The sequence below is a fragment of the Carcharodon carcharias genome, chromosome 18, assembly GCF_017639515.1.
Source record: "Carcharodon carcharias isolate sCarCar2 chromosome 18, sCarCar2.pri, whole genome shotgun sequence".
NCBI lineage: Eukaryota > Metazoa > Chordata > Chondrichthyes > Lamniformes > Lamnidae > Carcharodon > Carcharodon carcharias.
This window is the reverse complement of record NC_054484.1, coordinates 26,532,069-26,550,395: the sequence shown is the minus strand read 5'-3', so window position 1 is coordinate 26,550,395 and position 18,327 is coordinate 26,532,069. Positions and strand designations below refer to the sequence as shown.

Genomic DNA, 18,327 nt, shown 5'->3' with positions numbered 1-18,327 from the left:
TGAACAGTAATTCATGAGTAACTGGGAGAGACATTGGATGAAAAACACACTCATTAAAGCAGACAAACTCAAAGTGTAAATATTCAGTAGTTCACACATTCTAGACCCAGGCACGTTACTCAGGCACACCTGTTATAATCAAGTGCAATTTACCAATTATTTATTGGGCTATGTAAAAAAAATGACCACATGGGAGAGATGTTGAAGCTGAATATGTCCAAAGCATGGAATCAGAGTACAGAGCATGGAATTTATGGACATATTTGACAGTCAGTGCCCAAACAGCACTTGTTCAAGGAGTATGTGTAACAGTGAGCAACTTTTAAGATAGAGCAGGGCAAGAAGAAAAAATAAAAGCTCAGTATTACCTTCAACTGGTTATTGAAGATATCTATCTCCTGGAGTTTAGCCCTCGTCTCTTTCTCAACTTCATCTAGTTGGTCACGAAGTTGTTGTCTAGTCAACTCTTTGTTTTCCAAAGACTTTTTAACAGTAAGAATAGTGTCTCCTATTAATTTAAAAAAATAACAAATACTGTTCTGCAAGTCGACAGCTTGATAAGAGGAAAGGCTTCATTTGAAATTCATTAAAGTGGTCCAAAGACTAAGTGCAAATTAGTAACTCATCCGACAAGATCCCCATGACCCTTTAAGAAAAATTACATTACCAGAAAAAAAATTAAATCATAAAACTTGACAGAAACCGTACAGGAGGCTAAGAATTCTGAAAAAAAATTTGCATACAAATTTATTTTTACTGCGATACGTCTTGGTTGTAATTGCTAGATATAGCTTTACAGCATCATCTGCACTCCCCTTAGAGCATCTGCCCCCATAATTCCACTGTTTCCATTCATACCCAATATCTAGGCAAATAACAGATAGATAGGTGTAGAAATTTCAAAACCAACTCCTGAAGAATACCATGCAATGCCAAACAAAATTTCCTATCTCCCCAAAATGACTGGATATACACTCTTACAAAATTAAGAATTGGGCTTTGGATAAGGTTACTTTTCAAAAGATAGATTTAACCAAGACTTGCATTTCTCTTCATGCAAAATACACAAAGATGCTGCATACATCCTCTAATCAAAGAATGGTCACAGCACAGAAGGCCCGTCATGTCCGTGCCAGCTCTTTATAACAGCAACTGACCTAGCCCCACCTTTTCCACGTAGTTCGTAATTTTTCTTGTTTCAGGTAATTATCCAATTCTCTTTTGAAGGCTTAGTTGAATCTGTCTCCACCATGGTATCAGGCATTACATTCCAGATAAAAGAAAAGCAGATGCTGGCAATAAGAAATTAAAACAGAAAATGCTGGAAACACTCAGCAGGTCCGACAACAACTCTGGAGAGAGAAACAGAGTTAACGTTTCGAGTCCACACGACTCGGCTGCGAAGAAATTGTGTGGACTCGAATTGTTAACTCTGTTTCTCTCTCCGCAGATGCTGTCAGGCCTGAGTTTTGCCAGCATTTTTTTTTATTACATTCCAGATCCTTGCCACTCACTATGTACAAAGATTTCTCTTCATATTGCTTTTGCTTCTTTTGGCATTCACCTTAAATCGGTGTCCTCTAGTCCTCGACACTTCCATCCATAGGAAGAGTTTCTCCCTATCTACACTGTTCAGACCTCCGACGATTCTGAATACCTCTTTCAAATCTGCTTTTAGTGTCTTGTCCAAGAACAGCTCCAGCCTCTCCAATCTATCCACATAGCTCAACTTTTTCATCCCTGGAACCATTCTTGTGAATCTTTTCTGCACCCTCTCTAATGTCTGGCCAACCTTCCTTAAGTGTAGCGCCCCAAACTGGACATAATACTCCAGTGGAGGCAAAACCAGAATTTTATACAGGCTTATCATAACTTTCTTGCTTTTCTACTCCAAACCTCTGCCTATAAAGCCTAGCATCCCATATGCTTTACTAATCACTTTCTCTGTCCTACCATGTTCAATGATTTGTGCCCATATACCCCCATCTCCCTCCACTCTTTCACCCCCTTTGAATTGTACCCTTTATTTTATACTGCCTCTCTTCGTTCTCCCTACCCTAAAGAATTACTTCACACTTTTCTGCATTAAATTTCATCTGCCACATACACTCATTCCACCATCTCATCTATGTCCTTGAAGTTTATTACTATCCTTCTTATTTTTCAGGATACTTTCAAGTTTTATGTCATCCACAAAAACTCAAAAAGAAACATAAGTCCACTTATTGCAACTTCCCCTAGCCTTACTCTTTTGGCTAGCTGGTACTTTTTCACCATTAGTTAAGGGAGACACTCAATGACTTCTCACTAAAGATTAGCTGAGAAAATCTAAGAGGGAGTCTCTGATTAGCTAGAACACACTGTGTGGCAGATACCCTATCTACGTTCAAAGCTTTCAAAAATATGGAGGTAATAGCAAGGTAGTGGGACCAATGGAATTGCACTACAAAAAAGCTGGCACGGACTCAATGGTCTAAATGGCCTCCTTCTGTGCTGTACAATTCTATGATTCTATAACTGATTTGAAATAGCCGAGCGGAAAATCCATTAACCCAAGCTAAGGTCTACTCAATGATTTATCAGGTAGCTTGTGAAAAACCCCCAGAGATGGGGACAAAGCATCAAATAACTGAAGCTATCAGATGTATGAGAACAGATGGCTGCTTATCAATGATGAATGAGGGCAACCTTTGACAATGCACCAAGATGCTCGTCATTGAATGCAACCATCCAAGTCAATTGATATCTGACAGTTACTATTGTTCTCAGACTTTTCAATTTACAGTTAAGAAAAACACTGTAGTCAGTTCATCTGGAACAAAATGAATATATTTTCCTTCCAGAAATGCCCATGTGATCCTAATTTAACCCCTTTCACACTGATTCCAACTAAAATTTTTTTTAAATTCTCCTTGATGCGAGCAATAATGGAAAAACAGCTTTTGTTAACCCATCACACATTGAGAGCCAACCACACAGTGGACTGAAATGACTGGGTATAGGTGTCAACCTCCATTCCATGAGGCATATTAGTGAATCGCCTTATTTTTAAAAAATGACAATCCAGCAGATTTCACTGATATTTATCAAGCAACAAATTGTTAGATTTATTAAATTCTACTTCACAACTGGCAAGCAATTGTGGTATTTGAACATTCAGACCTTGTTTCAAGTACCTTGGTCACAACAAAAACAAAAATGCAAGCATGTTGCACATCTGTATGCAAGTTTCAATTATCAGAATTTTTACACTGCAAATTCAAAGATGCTTTTATAGACTGCCCTGATAGCTTTTTAATCTATCATCATAAACATTCCAATTAATATATCACAAAAACAAAAATACCTGGAAAAACTCAGCAGGTCTGGCAGCATCTGTGGAGAGGAGCACAGTTAACGTTTTGAGTCCGCCTGACTCTTCAACAGAACTAAGGAAAAATAGAAAAGGAGTGAAATATAAGCTGGTTTAAGGGGGGTGGGGGGGGTCGTGGGAAAGAAGAGCTGGATAGAGGGCCAGTGATAGGTGGAGATAACCAAAAGATGTCACAGACAAAAGGACTGTGGAAGGAAGACCTCCAGAGGAGATGAGGTCAGTAACAGTCCTGGAAACAATGGCTTGATGTTCAGTGGTGGGGTCATGGTCCAGGGAGAGGTAGGAGGAAGTGTATGCGAGTTGGCACTCAGCAGGTAGAGGTCAACTTAGTCTATTGCATTCGTTGCTCCCAATGCGGTTTTCTCTACATTGGAGAGTGCCTCTGTGAACTTTGAAGAGGGTGTTGAAACAGTGAGGGGGAACTACTTAAAATTACTTCTCAAAACTGAAGCTGTTGTTTTATTACACACGTGTATATTATACAAATACAGACAATGCTGAAGGTTAATGTCAAACACGTTGATATTTGCGGTTTCCTCTGTATTGGAGAGACCAAACGCAGACTGGGTTCCCACTTTGTAGAACACCTTCGGTCTGTCTGCAAGCATTACTCAGACCTCCCTGTTGCTTGCCATTTCAACACTCCACCCTGCTCTCATGCCCACATGTCCATCCTTGGCTTGCTGCATTGTTCCAGTGAAGCTCAACGCAAACTGGAGGAAAAGCACCTCATCTTCCAACTAGGCACTTTACAGCCTTCCGGACAGAATATCGAGTTCAACAATTTTAGATCATGAGCTCTCTCCTCCATCCCCACCCCCTTTCTGATTTTTCCCCCTCCTTTTTGTTTTTTCCAATAATTTATATAGATTTTTCTTTTCCCACCTATTTCCATTATTTTTAAATGTATTTCCATCCATTGTTTTATCTCTACCTTTTAGCCTTTTTCGATTCCTTCACCCCACCCCCACTAGGGTTATCTCTACCTTGCTCGTCCTGCTTTCTACCCTTAATTAGCACATTCTTTTAGATAATATCACCACCTTCAATACCTCTTTGTCCTTTTGTCTGTGACATCTTTTGGTTATCTCCACCTATCACTGGCCCTCTATCCAGCTCTTCTTGTCCCACCCACCCCTTAAACCAGCTTATATTTCACCCCTTTTCTATTTTTCCTTAGTTCTGTTGAAGTCATGCGGACTCGAAACATTAACTGTGCTCCTCTACACAGATGCTGCCAGACCTGCTGAGTTTTTCCAGGTATTTTTGTTTTTGTTTTGGATTTCCAGCATCCGCAGTTTTTTGCTTTTAACCAATTAATATATCTTCCAATTTAACCACTTTTATGTTGACAAAAACGAAGTAAATTACAAATCGTGGGATACTTGAAGTGTCTAATGGCATCAAATGTTAACACCTACAAACTGTAATACCAAGCATGGCCTACCACTTAATTTAGTTTTAAACCACAAACTCCACTTTGTTTGCACAAGTCACAACAGAATTTGTGCAAATTATAAAGGTAGTTAATTCAGTTAGTTTTCCAAAATGTTGAGTAGTCAAAGGATAAGATATAATAAGAGCTCAGAAGAATAAAAATGCCGAATGTAGCTTTACTGGAAACATTAATGACAGCATTGTTAAAATGTTATCCAGGTCCAATACTGATACGTGCAAAAAATCTGACATTTCATGGAGTAATTGGCTTAAGCTGATAGTATTAACATTTCAGTTCTGATCAAAGATCATCAACCTGACACATCAACTCTTTCTTTCTTCACAGATACTGCCCAACCTGCTGAGTATTCCCAGCATCATCATGTTTTATTTCAGATTTATGGCATCCCCAATATTTTGCTTCTGACTTTAAGTTGAATGCTGGTTTCAGGTACATTTATGTGCAAGTAGTGATGGCGGTGGTTGGAGTGGTGGAGAATTATTAGAAAACACCAATAGCGGGAACAAAAATACACAGAATGGAAAAGTCAGAGGTCAAATGGGTAAATTAATCTATGTCAGAGAGAGTGCAGTTTCCTAATTTGAACAATACTGCAAATGAAGTATTTTCTATGCTGCCATACTGTAAGTAAGCCGTTGTTTTAAGTTGTGGTTACATCCCTGGAAATCACAACTTTAAGTGAAACGACTTAATGTGAATCAGGGGTTCCCATAGGAATCAATGTTAAAGCTCGAGTTAGGTTCCTTCAGACATTTCTCACCCGGAAAAAAAAAATGTGCAAGTTGTATAGCACAGTATTTTATGTGCACCACTGTGCATTCCTAGCTGAAATAACTTGCAAAACAAAAATAAATCACTAAATATAAAAGAAATCTCCTATATAAATTTAAATTAGATAACACTCACTAGCCTCAAGAAACTTTAAAACATTCAATTTTACTGCTAGGCTGATGGCTGTTCTTGCTTTCTTTGTAGCAGCAATCACACCACTTACTGGGCATTTCTGGCTCATGTTTCAAAGTAATTTAAAAGTCGTACCAATAGCAGGCACTCCTGAAACTCCAAAATTTAAGTCAAAGTTAAATCCAAATTTTTGCTAGAGAAAAAAAAACCTCTGGCTATGGGTGCCTCCAGGTTTTTTTTTAAATTGATGCTGCCTCAAATACTATACAAACAGCTTCCTTAACATGGCACCTATCAGGTCACAGGACCCATTACATGAAGGGAGCCGACGCGCGATGACGCGAAACGACTCTAAAGTGGAAATCATGACTTAAATCAGGAAAACCGACCTAAAACAAAAGTGACTTCAAAACAACTTAAAATGAGGATTTAGTGTATCCTGTTCAAATTCTGATGTACTATTAAATAATACAAAACAAATCCATTCTGGTGTATACAAATACACTTTTTCAAAGCTATAAAGTATACTAATTTTTAAAAAATCCTTACTATGTAGGCTGTTCTGTTGGACCTGCTTCAATTTATCATTGAGACACTGTTTCTCAGGGATCAGTCGACTGAGCATCTGTTGAAATTCCTACAGGTCAGGAGAAAAAAAAAATTAGCACATCTAAAAGGTATATTTTTATCCTGCAGTTGGGTATCAGCCTAATGTTCAGTTGGAGGATCTTGTATCCCAGAATGGGTATGCTGATTGTTCAAAATTTCACATCAACTAAAAACTAACCTGCAACTGTTGTTGTAGATGTGTGATTTCTGAAATTCGTAACTCCCGTGTCTGATTTGTATGCTCAATCTCATGCCTCTGAGTGGAAAGACGAAATCGTATGTCTTGTAGCTTGCCTTCCAACTGATTCTTTTTATCATTCTAACAGAAGAAAATACATCTGTCAAAAACACAGTCTCTAATACTAAACAATTGATAGGTTTGTTAACATATGAACTCACAAGGGCTTCAAGTTCAAACTCTAAAGTCTTTTTTCTTGCTTTCAAGGCTACAATATCTTCTTGTTCTTTATTGCGTTGGTTTAACAGTTCCTGTCGACGATTCCGCTCCCACTCTAGTTGCCGCTGCCTTTCAAGTTCACGTTTTGCTGCCTGTAATCAAAAGAAAGGGAATATTGCAAATTATGAAACGTGGCAAATAATGGCGACCCTGAAATCTTTCCTCAATAAATGCGGCACAATTGATTTCAATTGGAGATACAAAGACTACATGTTTATTCATCCTTCATAGTATGTATATTAGTGTCACAAACATCACAGATCATTACTCCCAATTAATCGCTTCAAATCAGTAGCATTATTAACCTGTTTTTAAACGAGGCAGTTCAAAATCTGAAGAAAACAGGGCACATCTCATTCTTATAATTTACAGACACCTGCTTCTTTTACAAGAACTAACAATATTAGGTTACTCAGAATTTACTATTCAAAGTGATGAGGAAAGGTTTCTCCTCAGCCTCGTTAGAATTTAGGAAGTTGAACATTATATGTAGAGTTGTTCTGCTCAACTTTCCACCATAAGCCACCCAGATACACAATGTTCAATGGCCCTGAGATGGGATTCAAAGAGAAGGTAAGAAAAATCTCTTTTGTGGGCACTGTTTTAGGGTCAAGGCTACTCCAAGGTGGCATGTTGGTGATCTAAAACTGGAACCAGTCAAGCTTTTGCAATAAAATATCTGAGGCTGACAGCACACACACCACACTCCAGGTAGCCTGGCTCATTAATGGGACCTGGAGTGATAGGCATAATAGCTGATATTCTACCATTTGGCTCTGTGTATTTGTACTCATCAATTCTTAATGACTTTTGATTTGGGAAAGCAGGGGTCCTCCCAGATAAGTAAGAGGCTGGTCAGTGCTCTATGCTGGTCAGCTATATAGTTCAAGTGGTTAAGTACCAGCATTACTCCAGAAAAATTTGGAGCCCAATACTTGGGCTCCTGTTCAACCAAGGTCTCTGGACAGGGACAAATTGGGTGCATGTCTGTAATGGAACAGTAGGCATTGAATATTTGGCAAAAATATTCAACCTGAGAATCTCTCAAGCTAAATTTGGACAACTAAACACATTAACAGATATAACGGATTAAATAAAATGAAGTACTATTACAGGAAGTAATGAAATGTAAATTCTAAACACACTTCGCGCCATTACTCTATTGAACGCAGGGGCTGTGCCAAAAACAACATAATATTCAAAATAAAAACTCTAAGTGTAATCTACTGCTACTGACTCATCTCAGATTTTACTTCATTCTGTGGAATAGAACAATTACTATATAAAACACTAGTTCAGCCCTGTTGGGGTATTTAGTCCAATTCTTGGCACCACTCTTCAGGAAGGATGTGGAGGCTTTGAAGAGAGTACAGAAGAGATTTACTGAAATGGTTTAAGGATTACAGTTATGATGATAGATTAATGAAGCTGGGTGTTATTCTCCTTAAAGCAGAGAAGGCAACAATGAGAGTTCATAAAAGTGCTTAGACTGAATAACTAAGTAGAAACTGTATGGCTGAAATGTTGATAATTGGAGGGCATAAATTTATGATGATTGGCAAAAGAACCAGAAGCAACATGAGAAAAATCTTTTTATACACTGCAGGCGTTTAGAATTTGGAATGCAATGTTCAATACAGTGGTGGATATAGATTCACTAGAAGCCCTTAAAAAGGAATTAGGTAAATACTTTGAAGGCGACAAAAATTGCAGAGATATGGGGCAAGAGGAGAGTGTAATTAACTGGATTGCTTTGAGAAAGAACTGGCACAGACTCAATGGGCTGAATAAGTCTCCTTTTCTGCTGTACTATTCTGTGATTCCATGTCATGCAATTTTTGCCATGTACAAAATGCTCCCTTTTAAAAACAATTTTTAGATGGATAATACTTTTAAAAAGCATCTTTCAGAAAGCAAAGTGCTTGCAAGGAAACATCCAATTCTTCAGCAATAACATTTAAAAGTAGTGTGCAGTAGACATGTAAGAAAGATAATATAGGCACACGTGCAATAAACCAGAATCACAAAGGCAGAATTGTGATGTTTCTTGCACTGCAGTTGCATCCTGAAGATATACAAATTTCAAATTATAAACAAAATCACAAAAATACTGTTCAAAGTTTACCTCCCGCCTTTCTATTTCCTTCCTTCTCTCCTCCTCCCTCTGTCGCTCAAACTCTCGTTGTTTCTCCAGCTGCTTTTCTAATTCCATCTGCCTTTTCCTTTCTTGCTCTTGCCGCTCCCGCTCTTTCCGTTCTTGTTCTGCTCGTTCCAACTGGGCAAGGCGTTCCTGCTCTTTGCGCTGTTGTTCCAGAAGAACTTGTCGTCGCTTTTCAAGTTCAAGATTCCCTCGTTCAAAATTCTCACGCTTCTTATCCTCAAATGTCACTGTGAACAGGTTGAGTTGAGGAACAGTTCAAGAACACATACAGGAAAACATGTCACTGCACTCAAAATACAATCGCATCAGTTAAAACCAAATGGCCCCATAATTTCCAGGTCATCTTATTTGGCTTCATAAACTCAAACTTTCAATGCTCCTCATATCCCATTTATTAAAACTCACTCCAAACTGTTCTATTATTAGATAACTGAAAATTTGTTTAAAACATCTGAACGCTTTTGTTGTTTTGTATTGCAATCCCCACTAGCTTAAAAAAGTCTCCCACCAATCACCTTGTTCGTATTATTGGATGATCTCAAAGATCAGGAACCAGTGTGGGTGGGAGAAGTGGGTATATTGTATTTGTATTTTCTCACACCAGGCAGCATCGTAGTGAATCATTTTATATTCTTGAAAGCTTCAATATTTCTCCTATAATGAGGAACCCAATAATGCACAGTTCTTTAAAGGTGTTAGTAAAGTTTTATATAGGTTTATCATGATCTCTTGCCTTTCATTTTCTATACCTGATTAAACCTAGAAGTCCATTAGCTTTGTTGTTTTTTTTTAAAAACACCCTCATCAGCCTGAGGCGTTGTCCTGGGAATCTGTATCCTCCCATTTTTCTGCCCTTCCATAGTATCAAGCATACTTAAATTTAAAGCATAGTTAATGATTTTTATTTTTAAAAAGATAAACATCTCACACTGACATGGAATTCCATCTACCACTTTGTACTGCATTCTCCTGACTTATCAATATCCTCTTGCAGCTTCCTTTTCACTCTTCTAAGGAATGAGGTATGCCTCCAATTTTGATATGATGCACAAGTTCCCAAACTGCCCCATCTTGACCTATCTTTAAAATCATCGATATAGTGTAAACAGAAGTGGCCTCCAAACTGACTCATGTGGGACAAAAGCTGCCTCAATTCTTACTTTTGTTTTCTCTTTGCAAACCAATTTATCACCATCCTCACAATTAACACATACAATAAAATGGAAGATACAGTCCACGATTATCCTCTAAATAAAATCCATCTCCCATTGCAACACTTTCCTCTCCCCTCCTTTCCCCAAACAAATGGCTTGTTGGTAACCAAGAGCAGTTCAATGATGTTTACTTCTGCAATCCATCTTGTACTTTCCCCCCACTACAAAACTAAAATCATTTGCTCCACCTACTTGGTGGAGCTCAAACCAACTCTTATGAATGGAACAGAGTTTAAATGAGAAAACTGAAGCTCCATCTCCCACTCCAAATTGAGGGAGTGGGAATCTCCAACAGGCTGTCAGCGGGGCAGCAAGAAATTTGTCTCAACAGGAATGAGGAGAAATTCTGGGTGACTGGCGTCCACACTAAGTAGGTGGAAATGGAAGCAAGATGTAGTTCATACTGAAAATATTTCACTGCAGTAATACAATTTACCAGGCAATTTCTTTTCAGTTTCCTCCTCTTGTGGTTCTTCAGGTACCCTTTGATCAATACTCAATGAGCTTCCAGTAGACATTCCACTACCAGACCTGGCTCTTCTGCAATATTCAAATAGAACTGTTGGACTGTAACATCTAAGTGATTTCAAAGTAAGGAGTTAAATACAATTCATCATATGCAGTCAATACAAAAAAACACTTGAAATAACAAATCATTTCTTACTAATTTAAGCACAATAAAAGTTAATTTTTTCCTTAATGAAGCAAAACTATTTTAGACAAACACTTTGTTAACTTTGGTGGGCTGACTTGATAGCAAAATACACTGGGTTTCCAGCACCATCCATCAGAGCTGTTGGATGTAATCTGGCGTGCAATTTATCTTTTTCTGGTCTTCATCATGCCTTGTGTTGGCCATGGCTCAGTTGGTAGCATTCTTGCCTCCAAGCATCAGCTCACTACCACGTTCCCAAGGGCAATTAGGGATGGGCAATAAATGCTGGCCTAGCCAGCGAAGCCCACATCACTTGAATGAATTTTTTAAAAAGTCACTATGTTGCGGGCTCAAGTCCCATTCTGGGACTGGAGCACAAAAATCAAGATGACATTCCAATTCAGCAGTACTGAGGGAGTGCTATGCTGTCCAAAGAGCGGTCTTTTGGATGAGATGTTAAAGCAAGGCCCTGTCTAGCCCCCTCAGGTGGCCATAAGAGATCCTAAGGCACTATTTCGAAGAGCAGGGGAGTTACTTTTGGTTTCCTGGCCAATATTTACCCCTCAGTCAACAGCACAAAAGCAGATTATCTGGTCATTATCATATTCTGTTGTTTGTGGGAGCTTGCTGTGCGCAAGCTGGCTGCTATGTTTCCTACATTACAACAGTGACTATACTTCAAAAAGGTAGCTGTAAAATTAGCTGTAAGGGCTTTAAGACATCTGGCAGTCATGAAAGACATTATATAAATACAAGTCTTTCCATTTTTCATGTTGATCCACCAGCTTAAGGTCAGGCACTTCTTCATAAGGAAGGAGAAAGAGAGAATCAGTTAACTTGTGCTCTCTTATATGCCTTTAAGTGATCAACATTCAGCAGCATTGATTAAGGCCAGTGAAGTGAGTTTACTTGCTATTGCGTCAAATTGAATAAGGTATGAAGACATTTTTAAACTATACTCTGCTTGGTATAAATTTGTGATCAAGATTGTGTTTAAGATTAGAAACTAGGTTTAAATATAGTATATACTGTACGCTCAGCTAGAAAGTCACATATCGCACGCTCCTATTCAATTTGTCATCGATGAAAGTCCAAATCGCTTACATGAAATCTCAACCTCAGCTGCAAGTCCTAATTCAGAAACAAGTTTCCACGGCAGCCATTAAGCTAGTCATGTTATCTCAAATTCAAATTGTCATATGGCCAATTTTCTTTCCAAGTTTGATCTGAACCGCAAACAAATCATATGAACTAGTCTACGACAGTCTAGCATCAACAGAAAAATAGTCTTTTTAAAAAATATATTCCAGATAAAACTGGAGCTGCTGCATTATCAGAAGTTCTATCAATTTAGCAATTTAATGACAACTCACCTGAACGTTGGTGGGATCAGTTCTCGAGTCAGTACAGGAGGCAATGGCTGCCCTGACATAGCCATGTCAATTAAGTGCATAGCCAGAATGAATTCCTCTGCTGTAAGCTTTCCATCTTGATCTATGTCAGAAAGGTTCCTGCACAGAATAAGTAAGAGATTTGTTGGAGGTAGAGAATGAAATGGGCTTACATAACATAAAAGTTTGTAAAACAAAATTAATAGCTCTAACCAAACTTTTGATGACTTGAAGGGTCTTTTTTGAACCCGTCCACACCCATCCTTGATCTCCGTAAAATATTTACCCGAAGATTTTTACCTTTCTAAAGCCAGGACTAGAATCTACTTAAACATAACCCAGAGAAGCTCTCGCCTCAAGTTTTCTTCCTTATAGGAGCACAGCTAAAAAGGAAAGCTCAATGCATCAAGATGATTGAGGCTGCATACACATTATTTCCATTATTTACAAGGCACAATCAGGATTGGCATGGAATACTCGTCACATGTCTGGATGAGTGCAGCTCCATCGACAATCAGGAAGCTTTTCACTACCCAGGACAAAGCAACCGTTTTGTTCAGTACCTCACCCGCCATCTGAAGCATTCCTCCTTCCACTAGCCAATCACAGCTGCTGCATGCACCATCTACAAGATGCACTACAGCAACTCGCCAAGGTTTATTCTCCAGTACCTTCCAAACTCAGAACCCCTATCCCTACCTACAAGAACAAAGGCAGCAGACACCATCACCTGCATGTACCTCTCCAAGTCAGACACCATCTTGATTTGGTTGTATACCTCAATTTTTTTGTTGTTGCTGGATCAAAATCCTGGAGCTCTCTACCCTGCAGCACCATGAGTGTACCTAAACCACACAAGCTGCATCATATGGGCAATTAAGGCTGGATAACAATTGCTAATCTTGCCAGCAATGAGTACCATGAGTAAATAAACAAAATTCTGCCATTTTGTAGTACAACAATTGGTGCTTCACTAAATGTCTCTAATGCAAAAATCAATAACATGGTGGTCTTAGAGCGATGAAATGGTAAAACAAGTACTTCATTCAATTTACACGATTCATTTTCTTCAGCTGATGTAAATGTAGTATTCTAATTTGCTTGACTTTCCTATGGTAATCATGTGGTGCAGGTAGCAGTGACCAGAGAATCATATGGCAGAACAAAAAGCAAAGACAGTCATTGCAGAAGTGGGAGTGACAAGATGCAGAGTACTTTATCTCAACATGCCTCAGCTCCAACTTCAGAATAACATTCCAATTTGCACCATGCTAACAATTGTGGCCCCTGAGTAAGGGTCTTCAATAACAGTAAATTTTGTGCTGAAAGCTCATGAATACAATTGAGACAAACATTTCATACAGGATCTTTACTGCCGCCAAAGAAGCCTTTCATTTTGTTATATTTGGCTGGATTTGAATGCAGGTTCCAAAAGTGAAAGGTTAGTGTCCAACCCTCTGAATGACAGATGATTAATTTAATAAAATGGTTCGAAAGTCGAAATGTGCCAATGATGCAACATTCAGCCAATTTCAGCCTTGGATACCTCATATAGCTAGTTCCAAATCTTAGTTGTTCTTCCTTAGAGGAAGGCATTGAGTGAAGCTTGATACTTCAATGCAAGAGAAGGGAGTCAAAAATTAAAGCATTGCTTAGCTTGTTAGCAATTAAGGACAGCAGCAAACTGTATACTCTCTAATTAACAGATGTATACTTAGTACAAGATGGAGGAAAGAACGTGTGATGAGAAGAGCAAAAGAGATTCTGTTTTAAATGATCATCTGTCCCACATTTTAGTCACAGAATCAAGCAGCTAAAGCTTCATACATCATCCACTTGACAAATATATTGTTCAAATCCTTATGCCAGATTTTAGGAAATGATTTTATTAGAAAAATACTTACCATATAGATGCTAACTGAGCCTGTGGTAAACTGGATTGCATTAAGATAGTTCGTGCCTGTGGACCTGTAAAACGAAAATGTGTCCATTCAGTACTGTTTATTGCATTGTGAAATCTTTTGCATCTTTTGTTAATTCCTGTAATTTGTTGATTTCCTACTTGGACCACAGATATAGGGGTTAAAATTTAATGACTAAAAATTTCCGACTTCTGTGAAAAAAAAAACAAAAATGCACTGCATGGAATGTGATAGAACAGAACCTAACCCTGTATGTTCTTATTAAATACGTCCTTATTGCTATTTCTTAGTTTTAAACTTGACATTTCAACTGAACAAAGATCATTAAGATGGCTGACCCTCTGTGAGTCACCAGAACAAAAGAATTCACTCTCTATTTTTACTTAGTTCTGTTGAAGAGTCATACAGACTCGAAACGTTAACTGTGTTCCTCTCCGCAGATGTTGCCAGACCTGCTGAGTTTTTCCAGGTATTTTTATTTTTGTTTTGTAAAAGAATTCACTTCTCAGTTACAGGAATGTCACACTCATTATGTCCAAGGAGCTTCTGCCAGGCCACCTGGGGATTCCACAACCCAATTTCAAAGGGAGCTACCAAAAGGCCATTTGCAATTGACAACCCACGCTTGCTAGCGGGGTCTGAGACTCTACCAAGGTAATGACTTCCCAAACACCAGACGCTCAACAAATAGCACCTCTTTCAACTCAATGGCTGAGGCATTATCAACCTGGAACACAAAGCCAATTTTCAGACACTGGATAAACATCTTTTGTTGAAGACATTGTGAAGAGAAATGGTCACATGACCCAAGAGTTTGGCTTGATGCCTTCCTGTGCTGCAAGCTCCAGTCTGCTGTTTAACATCTGACTGGCAGGCTACACCGAAGCAAGCCTTGGCCAGACTTGACAACTGAACCTATATTTATTTTCTCCTGCTGTCTCTCCACTGTAAAGCCTTCTTTTCTCTATCCCTCCCTTTAATGTATGAGTGTGGAGGAGCTAAGCTGCAGACCAGCCTTTTCATGGTTTTTGAATGTGTACAATAAACTAACCTTCTGAGTTAAGCCTACCTCGAGTTTGCGGTGAGGTTATTGGTAGAAATCAGATCACACAAAAACCGAGGGGTTGGGAAATACCCCACTGCTTATTAAGGACAAAAACAATCCAAAACACCTTTGCTAACGGATTGGTGGCGAGCGAAAAAAATCATTTATTGCCCATCCCTAATTTCCCTCGAGAAGGTGGTGGTAAGCTGCCTTCTTGAACTGCTGCAGTCCACATGGTGTAGGTACACACACACAATGCTGTTAGGGAGGGAAGTTCCAGGATTTTGACTGAGCGATAATGAAGGAATGGCAATATATTTCCAAGTCAGGACAGTGAGTGGCTTGGAGGGGAACTTCCAGGTGGTGGTGTCCCCATGTGTCTGTTGGCCTTGTTCTTCTAGATGATAGTGGTCGTGGGTTTGGAAGGTGCTGGGTAAGGAGGCTTATTGCGTTTCTGCAGTGCACCTTGTAGATGGTACACACTGTTGCTACTGTGTGTCAGTGGTGGAGGGAGTGAATGTTGGTGGATGTGGTGCCAATCAAGTGGGCTGCTTTGTCATGGATGGCGTCGAGCTTCTTGGGTTCTGTTGGAGCTGCACTCATCCAGGCAAGGGGAAAGTATTAAATCACACTCCTGACTTGTGCCTTGTAGGTGGTGGATAAGCTCTGGGGAGTCAGGGGATGAGTAACTTGCCGCAACTTTAAGCAGAGTGGAAGTGGATAATGCAATCAGAACATGTATTGTGCATTGTAATAAACAGCAATTGGCAAAAATAAACTTAACGTGCAATTGGGGAGTGGAGGTTAAATTCTTCAAAGCTCACCATTTCTCTTCCCCGCCCCCTCCCCTCATATACCACCCCATTCTCGGACAGAGATAACAGTCTGCACCCACTGGTTCTCAGTTCTCGGAAGGCACAGCTCTTAAATGCACATCCTTTAATTGGACATTTAAATCGACAATGTGCCCTCCTCAGGCTCAGACTGTGGTAGTATGTTCTCATTCATCCCCTTTCCTTGATGGTCATTCCATGGCTAAAGATAACAGTAATTACAGGCTTGAAAGTCCTAGTCTTCTAATACTATTACAGAACTACAAAGCTGCTTTTAAAACCTATGGGACAGTTGCACTTTTCCTTTTTTAAAACCAAAGCTCATTAAGTGGAAATATCCATTTTAAAAGTAACAACTATCCCATAGATGAAAGAATAACTTGAAGGTCAAAGACTTGGCCAGAGCAGTTTTGTTACTATCAATTTCATCTGAATTCCTATATCCCCACAATCCAAAATCAGAATAAGAACTCATAGTACCTACCACCATCATTTCTAGAACCGCCCAAAGATTTAGTCCTATGTGATGGCTCTGACAAATCTGCGAAGTCTCACAAGCTAACGTGGCCGGAGAGGATACAAGCCCTGGTCTAGATGGACTGCATCCATACATTATTGAAAATTCAGAAAGAGACGGCAGATGCCATTTTATGTATATGACAATTCATTAGAAAACAGAACCACTGAAAGGGAGTTTGTCCTGATAGTAGTCAAATTTAGGTTAATGAGTTTGGCAATGTGAAAACAGATTTGTATCAGATATTCAGAGAGGTTCCAGAAACCAAATAAAATTAAGACAAAAAAACCACAGAGAATAGTGGGTGTAGAAGGATTAGAATATGAATATAGGAATGGTAGCAGAGTGATGATGATACTGGACTAGTAAACTAGTCTAACAATCTAGAAACATGAATTCAAATCCTTCCTCGCCAGTTGTGGAATTGAATTCAATTAGCTAAACAAATCTGGAATAAAAAGCTAGTACCAGCAACAGTAATCATGTTTTACTAATATAAAACCTCAGCTAGTTCACTAATGTCCTTTAGGAAAGGAAACCCGTTATCCTTACCCAGTCTGGCCTATGTCTGACTCCATACCTACAGTAACATGGTTCACTCTTAACTGCCCCCAAATGGCTTGCCAAGCCACTCAATTGTTAAGGCAGTGGCTTACACTGCCTTCAAGGACAATTAGGGATAAGCCGGGAATTGTATAGACCCCTTGGGCTGTATGACTCACATTAAATGTATGCAATGAATATTACACCTGAATTGAAGCTCCTCAGAGTGCAACATGATCTATGCAGACAACTTAAAATACCATTGCACTGTGTGACTGTCTGTAATGACCATTATGAAAGGTCTGTAATGTTGCTCGATTGCATTGAAGCACCTCAAGGTGCGGCATGATCCATGTGGAAAATTTTAAGATGATTGCATTTTTTGTGATGGCGGTTCTGAAAAATTTGGAATATTCTTTCAGATATTTTAAGAATGAAGTATATTTTTACAAAAAAATTAGGGATGAGCAACAAATGCTGGCCTTCTCATCAATGACTAAAAATGCTGAAATCTCAATTTAGGAAAGCACATTTCTTAAGAGATTGAAAATATTTTGGAAATTATCAATGGTAAAATACAGCATGCAGAGGAAAACAATAAGGTTTTTCTTTATCATTCTGTAAAGCATGCAGTCAAATCTATCCACGTGCTACTGAGTTCAATTAACATATTAGAATGAGAGCGAATGAATGGAATGACCGATTTGCTAAATCTCTTACCTGTTAAATGTCCACTCATAGTTTTATCATGACTGTTGAAGAGCTGCCTGTATTTCAACCTAGATGACTGTGGAACAGCCCATTCTACAGCAGCAGCCATAGGTGGCACACTAAAACATACCAAAATGAAACGGGCCAACTGTTAATTAAACAGAAACATTCCATGTATTCAATTTTCCCTCAAAGCATTTTTCTTGCAAACACTGTACTTGAGCCAAACCACTGAAAAACATATATTCAATATATTTCACCTTTTGTGCAAAAAGTCTAACCAAAATTTATGCTCATTAAATTGCAACACAAACTTTGAAAATAAAACTTACAAGTCAAAATTCATGCTAGTTTTCCGTTGCATTGCAGATGCAATGCTGCTTGTTCTCTACACTATTCTCTTTTGGCAAGAGATCCTATGTGTTATCTGGGCACTTCAAGAGATGTAATGTCCTAAAAGTTAGTTCTGCCGATCTAATCTTGACCTACCAGAGACACAAAGACATACTCAGTAGCAAAGCCAGACAACTATGC

General features: G+C 38.9%; 1 protein-coding gene across 2 annotated transcripts in view; it reads right to left on the bottom strand.

The window, feature by feature from the left end:
• itsn1 (intersectin 1 (SH3 domain protein)) overlaps positions 1-18,327 on the bottom strand; it is a 188,687-nt gene that overhangs the window by 96,091 nt on the left and 74,269 nt on the right. For both annotated transcript variants that reach the window (XM_041210808.1, XM_041210806.1), the window contains exons 8-16: positions 17,803-17,912; positions 14,127-14,190; positions 12,205-12,342; positions 10,613-10,716; positions 8,927-9,189; positions 6,744-6,893; positions 6,523-6,663; positions 6,285-6,372; positions 369-508 (exon numbers count right to left, since the gene is read on the bottom strand). In XM_041210808.1, the coding sequence (XP_041066742.1) occupies positions 369-508; positions 6,285-6,372; positions 6,523-6,663; positions 6,744-6,893; positions 8,927-9,189; positions 10,613-10,716; positions 12,205-12,342; positions 14,127-14,190; positions 17,803-17,912 (1,198 nt within the window). The remainder of the gene's footprint in view (positions 1-368; positions 509-6,284; positions 6,373-6,522; positions 6,664-6,743; positions 6,894-8,926; positions 9,190-10,612; positions 10,717-12,204; positions 12,343-14,126; positions 14,191-17,802; positions 17,913-18,327) is intronic.